Source organism: Nomascus leucogenys, chromosome 14 (assembly GCF_006542625.1).
Source record: "Nomascus leucogenys isolate Asia chromosome 14, Asia_NLE_v1, whole genome shotgun sequence".
In the NCBI taxonomy this organism is placed as follows: domain Eukaryota; kingdom Metazoa; phylum Chordata; class Mammalia; order Primates; family Hylobatidae; genus Nomascus; species Nomascus leucogenys.
The window spans coordinates 42,402,993-42,413,319 of record NC_044394.1 but is presented as its reverse complement, the minus strand read 5'-3'; the positions used below and the strand labels follow the sequence as shown (position 1 = coordinate 42,413,319).

Here is a 10,327-nt window from a genome sequence, read left to right as displayed (position 1 = left end):
ATTGAAATGTGAGATCACTCCTGGGGCACTTGTGAAGATCAAGCACTCCGCATAACCTGAGATTACTGTTTTTATCAAGGTTAACCACAGTAGACAGTTCCATTTCTCTCTTTGAGTACGGGGGGCAGCTGGCCCTGGGTCCCTCCTCAAAGAGATTATTTTATTTATTTATTTTTGAGATGGAGTTTCACTCTTATCACCCAGGCTGGAGTGCAATGGCATGATCTCGGCTCACTGCAGCCTCTGCCTCCCAGGTTCAAGCAATCCTCCTGCCTCAGCCTCCCGGGTAGCTGGGACTACAGGTGTGCACCGTTAAGCCTGGCTAAGTTTTTTGTATTTTTAGTAGAGACGGGGTTTCACCATTTTGGCCAGGCTAGTCTTGAACTCCTGACCTCAGGTGATCCACCTGCCTCAGCCCCCCAAAATGCTGGGATTACAGGCATGAGCCACCAAGCCTGGCCATTTTATTTTATTTTCAAGACAGGGCCTTGCTCTGTTGCCCAGGCTGGAGGGCAGTGGTGCGATTGTGGCTCACAGTAGTCTCGAGCTCCTGGGTCAAGTGGTCTTCCCACCTCAGCCTCCTGAGTAGCTGGAATTACAGGGGTGTGCCACCACACCAGGCTAATTTTTGTATTTTTTATAGAGATGGGATTTCCCCATGTTGCCCACGCTGGTCTCAAACTCCTGGGCTTAAGCGATCCTCCCACCTTGGCCTCCCAAAGTACTGGGATTACAGGTGTGAGCCACTGCACCCAGCCAAGGAGATTCTTAACATGGGCATTTTTCTTTCTTTTTCTAAATTAGAGATGGGGGTCTCACTGTGCTGTCCAAGTTGGTCTCAAGTGATCCTCCTTGACTCCTGGGCTCAAGTAATCCTCCTGTCTTGGCCTCCTAAAGTGCTCAGATTACAGGCGTGAGCCACGACACCTGACCAACGCAGGTATTTTTCAAGGGCTCTTTGGGTCCCTGCAAAGGTCACCTGCCATCCACAGGATGATGATGGTCAGGGCATTGTTCCTCATGCAAGGTTGGCACTGAGGTGCCCTCTCAACCTCCCGATGTCTCTGGTAATGGTCGCTGACTGCTCTGTTGAGCTGTGGTTTCAGGGCACCCTCAGGGCAGCCCACTTCCCACCCTGGAGTCCCCGAGAGGCCTGCGCAGCATCTGGCCCACAGTTGATGACCATGCAGGGTCAGGAATGAGCTGCCTGGGCTCCCGTCCCTGCTTTGCCCTGTCACGAGTTCTGAGACATGGGCACGTTCCTGTACCGCTCCTGGAACCTCCTGTGTAGTATAAAGATGATAGGAGCACACAGTTTCAGGGATGTCGTGAATGAACTACACGAGATTACGTGACAGGCTCTGGGTGCAGGATGCATCACATGTACTAACTCGTGGCATTGTTATGATTCATTTAATTTTACAAAAATTAGGATAACAGAAAGCGTTCAGGTGCAGCAGAACAGCCAAGCTCGTCCCGCCCGTCCCCTCCCACATACTTGGAGGCTCCTGTCGTGGCAATGTGTCCAAATGGTCAGGGAGCTGCCTGGAAAGGTATTTTCAAAGTGGACAGACTTTCTGTTCCTGATTTGTAGGTGGACGAGGAGGGTCGATCATGGAGGAGAGGCCCCGCCCTGGCCATGCAAGTCTGGTTGAGGGTCTGCAAGATTACAAACAAAAATGATTGCTGGGGAGCCTGTGAGAAGCTGAATCCCAGGAAACATCCAGGGCTAGGACTAAGGTGGCCTCGGCCTTGGGGTGGGCTCAGGGTGGCTGAGACAATGGGGCAGCCAGCTCCGGGACAAGCCCTGCCCCTTCCCTCCCTCCAAGAGGTGGCTCAGGACTCAGTGCCCAGTGAGTCAGTGGGGGCTAGTGATTTGCAGGGGGTGAGAAGTCAGGGCCCGATGCTCCCCACCCATCATCCAGTGCTGCTTTAAGGGGGAGTTGAGCCCCCCACTTGTGAGAGCAGGGCAATACCAAGAGGTGGGAAAGGAAGGCACACCGGGACAGCGCCGCAGTCGAAGGCTGACTTCTAGGCTAAGTCTTCTTCCACTTCTTCATCCCCTTCTTCCCCTGCTGCTTCCTCTTCCTCCTCCACCGCCTGGTCTTCCTCTGGACTTGGTTGCTGCTGCAGGGGAAGACAGCACAGAAGTGTTGGTGTTGGTAGGGGGCAGGCCTTCCCCACTTCCCTGGGATGTGAACCCCACGAGGCCCAAAGCAGCCAAATGGCTGAAGCCTGGGTCGCTGAGCACCCTGGAACCCATGGTGCCAGCCAGCTCTGTGGCTGGTGAGGGCCCAGACGGTGCCGAAGGTGGGCAGAGCTGGGGGCATCTGGCAGACTTGGGTACACGCTTGGCTTCTGCCACATGCAGACTGGGAGGCCTCGGGCTAGCTCCTCCTGAGTCTCCTTGGCTCCCTCACCCATAGAGAGGACAGGACACCTTGCAGGCTGTGGCCAGGATTAGAAATAGTGGGCATAAAGACCCAGCCTATGTAAAACGGCTTCAGTACCACGCGGTACTTTGTGACCACCAGCGTTTTGGGCCAACGGCAGACTGAGAGAGAGACAGTAAGTGTGGCAGGCAGGAGGAGGAAGGGGCCAAGTTCTGTGAACCTGAACCCCTTCCAAGGCTCAACTTCTTCATGTAGAATGTTCAAGCCATGGTGAGGAGCACGTTTTGGGACATATGTCACAAAGCATGGTGCCTGCCAGCCACCATTGCATTGTAAAAGGTGGCCAGTGTCATCTTTGCCTTCTGCAGGGCTGGATAGGCCAGGAGTGGTGAGTGGGAGGAGCCCTGGACTAGGCATCAGAATCCAGGATTCTAGTTTTGCCTCCACCAGAAGTGGAGGGAGCTCTCTGTCCCACCTGTATTACCCAATGTGAGAAGAAAACATCTCATAACCAAGCACTCTCAAATGCGAAATGCATCTGTGGAAATCACAGCTTTAGACCCAGGGGGAGGGGGGCAGAAGAGGGAAGAAGTCACAAGATGGAACCAGTTATCTTCCCTGTGTGCTCATGCACCATCCTTCCCTCTGTCCACTCTATCAGGGACAAAGAACTTGCCATACAGCTCTTTTTCAAGCAGGCATCATGCGTGGGAGCTCTGTGCAGATACACTGGACCCTGTCTCAGCAGGGCCCACACTTGGTTTAATGCTCTATTGTCACCGTTTTAAAATTCTTAATACTTTTTAAACAAGGGCCCTCACATTTTCATTTTGCAGTGCCCTCATTCCCCAAGTCTGCAGCCAGTCTTGCCTACAAGGGTAAATCCTGGCATATACCCGCCGTTTCTTTTCCCTTCCATGCTGCTCTTTGGCTCTTTCATATCTTGGCATCTTATCTGTGGGGCCTAAAGGAGGTGACCCAGACAGACAATGTCTTTTCTTCCTCTCTCCGCTGGTACAAAAGAGGGCCTGGAAGGTGACCAGACACCATCTTTATAGCAACATCTCCTCATTTTCCAGATGGAAATGAAGGAAGCCAGAAGTGAAGTGACCAGCTCAGGTGATACAGCTAGAAAGTGCTTTAGAGCTGGGGCCATGGGCAGATGAGCTGACCACAGGTCATACTCCTCACACCAAACCTGGGTAAGCCAGCATGACGTGCACACCGCGAATGTCACAGCCCTTCCGTCCAGGGGTCTCAAGACCCATTCCTCTCTGACAGCTCACTTACCTCTAGGACCCTTGTTCAGTCACTCAACACACATGTTCCCTCTTTCAGTCACTCAACATGCATGTTCAAGATGTGCCTTTTCTGGGGGGAGGGGAGGATACAAGGAGACATGGAGTATGGTTCCTGCCTGTAAGGAGCCTGAAGTCTGTTTGGAGACTTAGGATTCTTTGGAAGGAAGGGAATAATTCTTCCCACTTGCCAGGTGAATAAATTAAGGTCTAGCAGGTAAGGCTACTTGCTCGAGGTCACCCAGGAAGTCAGCAAGCAGAAGCAGAACCCAAGTGCCATGTGTCCCGCCCAGTCCCCAATCCACCCAACCCCTGTCCAGGCCCCTACAGGCACGGGCTTCAGCTTTATGGCGTCTGCCTCCTTCTTCTTCAGCTCTGCGAAGATGATGTCGAAGAACTCCTCCTCGGCCTTGCTGACCAGCGCCTCCAGGTCTACAGCCAGCTCCTCACTTGTCTGCTCCTTGTCTCTGCCCTCTGCCTTGCCCTTCTCCTTCAGCCGCATCTCCCGGTGCCTGGCCTCCAGGATCTTCTCTCGCCGGGTCTCACGCTCAAACATCTGGGCACACAGGGACAGAGAGAGCCCAGTGGGGAGAGGGCAGGATGGCAAGTGACTCCAGTGCAGGGTCCAGGTGGGGCTTCTGCTGAGCTCTCCTTGCTCTCCATACAGTCCCTGTACTGTAGGGGTCCGTACCCAGGGCTGGTGTCAAGGAAGGAGGGCTGAATATTGGGGTTGGAAGGCTGCAGCAGGGACACTGAGTTACTCAATGCCAAGAAGCGTGGAGTTCCAGGACCACAGACAGAAGAGCACCCTTTGGAGCTATGAAATATGGCAGCTTTGGCCCAACAAGGACCAGCTCAATGGTGAGATCCCAGTCTCGGGCAGAGCCAGGAGGCTCGCCAGGCCTCAGCACTAGGGGTTTTCCTTTTTTGTTTTGTTTTTGAGACAGTTTCACTCTTGTTGCCCAGGCTGGAGTGTAATGGCACGATCTTGGCTCACTGCAAACTCTGCCTCCCAGGTTCAAGCAATTCTCCTGCCTCAGCCTCTTGAGGAGCTGGGATTACAGGCATGTGCCACCATGCCTGGCTAATTTTCTATTTTTAGTAGAGACAGGGTTTCTCCATGTTGGTCAGGCTGGTCTGAAACTCCTGACCTCAGGTGATCTGCCAGCCGCGGCCTCCCAAAGTGCTGGGATTACAGGCATGAGCCACCAAACCCTGTCCTAGCACTAGGGGTTTTCAATTCCACAGTGTTCCCCATGGTTCTGGGGGGTTGCCTGCAGGGCTGTCCACTGGGGAAAGGATGTAGGAATAGATCTCAGTCCCCCTCTTCAAGTCCCCTTCCATCTGGCTTCTCTGTTGGCATTCTACTAAGTCTTCAGGCTGGGCGTGGTGGCTCACACCTATAATCCCAGCAGTTCGGGAGGCTGAGGTGGGAGGATTGCTTGAGCCCTGGAGTTTGAGAACAGCCTGGGCAACATAAGGAGACCCTGTCTCTACAAAAAATTAAAAAATGAGCCAGGCATGGTGGTGCATGCCTGTGGTCCCAGCAACTCAGGAGGCTGAGGTGGGAGGACTGATTCAGCCTGGGAGGTGGAGGCTGCAGTGGGCCATGATTGTGCCACTGCACTCCAGCCTGGGCAACAAAGCAAGACCCTGTCTCCAAATGAAATAAAATAAAATAAATTGATAAAAATAAATAAAATAATCAGGCTGGGCATGGTGGCTCACGCCTATAATCCTAGCACCTTTAGAGGCCAGGGTGGGCAGATCATCTTAAGGCCAAGAGTTCAAGACCAGCCTGGCCAATATGGTGAGATCCCGTCTCTATTAAAAATACAAAAATTAGCTGGGCATGGTGGTGTGCACCTGTAATCCCAGGTACTCCGGAGGCTGAGGCAGGAGAATCACTTGAACCTGGGAAGCAGAGATTGCAGTGAGCCTAGATCTTGCCATTGTACTCCAGCCTGGGCAACAGAGTGTGACTTTGTCTCAAAAATAAATAAATAAATAAAAATAATTAAATTAAAATACAATATAATACGATAAAATACTAAGCCTTCATTGGAAAGGTTCCACAAAAAAAAAAAAAAAAAAAGTTATTTGAAACTAGACAAACTGACCAAGTGAAACCTCTTTGATTTGCAGGTAAAAAACTGAATCCTGGAGAGTGAAGTGACTTACCCAGCAGTTGAGCAAGGGCAAATGGACACACCAATACCTATTTATGCAGCCCAAGTCAGGACACCACACTGCCTCCCCCAAAATGTGCACCTATGTCCTGGGGGTTGGAAGGCGAGGCCATCTATTTGTCTGACTAGCCTGCTCTACTGTGGGGCCAGGCCAGGACATGCTGGAGAGTTTCTTCCCAGCCAACCGGCGCTTACGGAAGAGGCTATGTTCTTCTCATTCCTCTGGAGGGTAGAGAGCCCAGGCGAGACCTCCAGCAGGGTGGTTGTCCCCAGCCGGGAGCCGCAGGCGATGAGACGCCCATTGTCCTGCACTCGGAGGCAGAAGAGGGCCTCATCACACACCTATTGAAGGGGCCAGGCAGACCCAGGTAGAGAGAGGAGCAAAGTTACGTGTGTGATTAACTGGCCCCTGGGGAGGCTCAGCCACTTGGCCCTATTCAAACATCCTCGGGGATACCTCTGCCCCACAAGATGAAGTTCAAACTCGGAGACTGGCTGTCAAGGCCCCTGGCTTCCCTGCCTCATCTCCCGTCCCACCCCTTCAGTTCTGCCTCACAGTCACTCTGTGGTTCCCCAACGCCCCCACCCTTCCATGGCCCCAGCCAGTGGGGCTCAGCTCTGGCCACCCTGACATGAAGGGGAAGGTCCAGCAGCCAACCCCCAGTGGCTCTGAAGGAATCGGCCTGTGGGCAGGAGATGCCAGGTACCTGCTTCTGTTTCTTTTTGAATTTCCCCCAGGTGGTTCTGTTGTGCCACCAGGGTGCCAAGTCCCCCAGGCCCCTTAACCTTTGTAGGAGCACACACTCCAAAGCAATCGCTGCAGTCAGCCTGCACATGGCCCCCCCACAGAGGCCCAAACACACCTGGCCACACACTGCACACGTGCTCACAGCACCCCACACTCACACCCACGCCAGGGCCTGGCTCCCTAAGGACCTGGATGCACAGGGAGGACATGCGCGTGACCTTCAGGCGGAGGGTGGGATCGCACTGCTTGAACATGAAGTCCCAGATATCCAGGGTTCCGTCCATCTTGGTGGTAAAGAAAACGGCTGGCCTCACGGGGCTCCAGGCAGCATCAGTGAGGTAAGCCATGTGGTACCTGTAGGAGGTAGCCCACATCATAGTTGGAGGGACAGAGGCTTCTGAGCTACAGCTCGGCTTGCTTGGTCCCTTCTAGGCTCCAGGCTCTCAGAGTCTTGCTAGGCAGGAAGTTCTTCCTTGTGTCTGACTTCTAGCTGTGCTGACCTCACTCACCCACAGCTCACAGGTTGCTTTTTTTTTTTTTTTTTTTTTTATTTGAGACAGTCTTGCTTTGTTGCCCAGGCTGGAGTGCAGTAGTACGATGTCGGCTCACTGCAACCTCCGCCTCCCGGGTTCAAGCAATTCTCCTGTCTCAGCCTCCCGAGTAACTAGGATTACTGGTGCCTGTCACCACACCCAGCTAATATTTTTACTAGAGATGGGGTTTCACCATGTTGGCCAGGCTGATCTCAAACTCTTGACCTCAGGTGTCTGACAGGCTGTTCTTTAAAGGGCTCTGGGCTGGTCATGTGCCTGTAATCCCAGCACTTTGGGAGGCCAAGGCAGGAGGATTGCTTGAAGCCAGGATTTTGAGACCAGCCTGGACAACATGGCAAGACCCTGTTTCTACAAAAAATAAAAAAATTAGCCGGGTGTGGTGGTGAGCACCTGTGGCCCCAGCTCCTCTGGTGGCTGAGATGGGAGGATCGCTTGAGCCCAGGAGGTCGAGGCTGCAGTGAGCCATGTTTGTGCCACTGTACTCCAGCCTGGGCAACAGAGTGAGACCCTGTCTCAAATAAAGGGCACTGGGCACAGTCCTTCCCGTGGGCTGGCCACTGGCATTTCTCTGCTGCTAACTCCAGGCAGCAGGCATGTGTTGCTGGACCTGGTCCCAGCCCTGGGACTCACGGATGGGAGTCAGAGGAAGGACATACCCAGAAAAGCTGCTACCACTGAGATAAGGAGAGTGTCACTTCCTACTTGGTTTCATCTGGATTTTCAAGAGCTTATTCAGTGAAGATGGAACATTTTTTAAAAAGAGACACACACACAGTGGAGCCTTCAGATTTTCACGCAGACCTCCTCTCCCTTCCTCCATTGCAATATAGTTGTAGCTGGGCCCCTGGTGGGCAAGGAAGAGACTACATTTCCCAGTCACCTTTGTAAATGGAGTGTGTTGACAGACCACAGTGGGAGAAATGATCAAGACTAGAGAAAGGATCTGGGCAGGGCATGGTGGCTCATGCCTGTAATCCCAGGACTTTGGGAGGCCGAGGACGGTGGATCACATGAGGTCAGGAGTTTGAGATCAGCCTGGCCAACATGGCAGAACCCTGCCTCTACTAAAAATACAAAAATTATCCAGGGGTGGTGGTGGGCGCCTGTAATCCCAGCTACTCAGGAGGCTGAGGCAGGAGAATTGCTTGAACCCAGGAGCTGAAGGTTGTAGTAAGCCAAGATCGTGCCACTGCACTCCAGCCTGGGCAACAAAGAGATTTCATCTCAAAAAAAAAAAAAGATCTGGAGATTTTTGGACAATGAATAATTTTTAGTATAAGTATATACCAAATATTGCATGGGACATACTTATACTAAAAAATATATATATATTTTTAACTTCAGATTTAACTAAGTGCCAAATATTATTTTTTTTTGAGACAGAGTCTCACTCTGTCGCCCAGGCTGGAGTGCAGTGGCGCAATCTCGGCCTGTCTTGAACTCCTGACCTCAGGTAATCCACCTGCCTCGGCCTCCCAAAGTGCTGGGATTACAGGCATGAGCCATCCTGCCCAGCCCTCTTTTTTTTTAAGACTGAGTCTCACTCTGTCATCCAGGCTGGAGTGCAGTGGCATGATCTCGGTTCACTGCAACCTCCAATTTCCAGGTTCAAGTGATTCTCCTGTTTCAGCCTCATAAATATCTGGGATTACAGGCATGTGCCACCAAGCCCAGCTGATTTTTTGTATTTTTATTAGAGACGGGGTTTCACCATATTGGCCAGGCTCGTCTTGAACTCCTGACCTCAAGTGATCATCCCGCCTCAGCCTCCCAAAGTGCTGGGATTACAGGCATGAGCCCACCACACCTGGCCCAGTGCCAAATATTCTTATTTGCTAAATTTGTTTAACCCATACAGGAGGAGGACAAGGGAGACCCAGGTTCTGGGACACAGGTCCACCAAATCCCTCTAGGAACCAGCCCTGCAAAAGGCCTATGGGTGCTGTGCTCGACACCCTGCCCTCACTGCTCCTTTCACACAGCCCTGGCAGCCTGCAGGGCCTGAAGACATTGGGAAGGCTCCTAAAGCCTGTGAAGGGCTTCACATCTACTGGGAACCCCCTACTTGCTATGAGGCCTGGAACAATGCACTGCCCTTCTCTGCCAGCGTTCCCACCCCTGTAGAATGAGGACATCGAACCAGGTTTCTGCTCCCAAAGCAAGGACTGGCTGAGTCACAAGCCCCGGGGAGCTCCTTAACAAGCCCATTCCTGGGCTAAGCCCAAGATTCTCTGTTAGTACCCCCAGGGTTGGGGCTGAGAATCTGGATTTTAAAAAATCACTCCTCCGCCAGGCACAGTGGCTCATGCCTGTAATTCCAGCACTTTGGGAGGCTGAGGTGGGCGAATCATCTGAGGTCAGGAGTTTGAGACCAGCCTGGCCAACATGGTGAAACTCCATCTCTACTAAAAATACAAAAATTAGCCGGGTGTGCTGGCGTGCGCCTGTAATCCCAGCTACTCAGGAGGATGAGGCAGGAGAATCGCTTGAACTCGGGAGGCAGAGGTTGCAGTGAGCTGAGATCGCGCCATTGCACTCCAGCCTGGGTGACAGAGTAAGACTCCATCTCAAAAACGTTTTAACAAACAAACAAAAACTCCTCCCAAGATATTCTAATGCAACCAGTTGTGGGAAGCACTGGAACCAAAGATGCTCATTAGGGTTGATGGTGGCATCGACATTGCAGGAGTCTGTGGTTCTGTGGGCAGGAAAGGAAGCCCAGGATGTTTTTTTTAGCAAGAGAAAAAAGGAATTTATTTATACATGCAATGCACAATACACATGGCAGTGCTCGGTGGTGAATGACTCAAGGGGGTTGTTGGCATTCAGGGCTTATTACCTAAATTAGGAGATGAAGGGGAGGAGGAGAAAGGGCACTTTTAGACAAGGTAAATGGGCCCTAAGGAGAACGGACGGGGATGTGACAGTCCAAGCTTCTCTTCTCTGGTCTAACCATTGTGCTCATAGCTCTGTCTCAAGCTCCCTGTCTCTTGCTCCCCTCGGAGGAGTGGGCACTGAGCAAGACAGGCTATGCCGCATTGCTGAATCATGCCAAGGCACCCGCATTTCCCAGCCAAGCTTCCTGAGTTCACACCCCAGCTCGGCTCCTCACTAGCTGGGAGAGCAGGAGCAAGCGGCTTGGCCT

At 52.4% G+C, this 10,327-nt stretch overlaps 1 protein-coding gene across 1 annotated transcript in view; it reads right to left on the bottom strand.

Annotated features, from left to right (window-relative positions):
- Window positions 1–1,394: 1,394 nt before the first annotated feature.
- Window positions 1,395–10,327, bottom strand: part of DNAI2 (dynein axonemal intermediate chain 2) — a 31,465-nt gene continuing 22,532 nt past the window's right edge. Inside the window, exons 9-14 of the mRNA XM_030827436.1 lie at window positions 6,847–6,982; window positions 6,076–6,222; window positions 4,020–4,247; window positions 3,290–3,421; window positions 2,002–2,127; window positions 1,395–1,659 (exon numbers count right to left, since the gene is read on the bottom strand). Of these exons, the coding sequence (XP_030683296.1) occupies window positions 2,032–2,127; window positions 3,290–3,421; window positions 4,020–4,247; window positions 6,076–6,222; window positions 6,847–6,982 (739 nt within the window). The 3' untranslated portion in view covers window positions 1,395–1,659; window positions 2,002–2,031. The remainder of the gene's footprint in view (window positions 1,660–2,001; window positions 2,128–3,289; window positions 3,422–4,019; window positions 4,248–6,075; window positions 6,223–6,846; window positions 6,983–10,327) is intronic.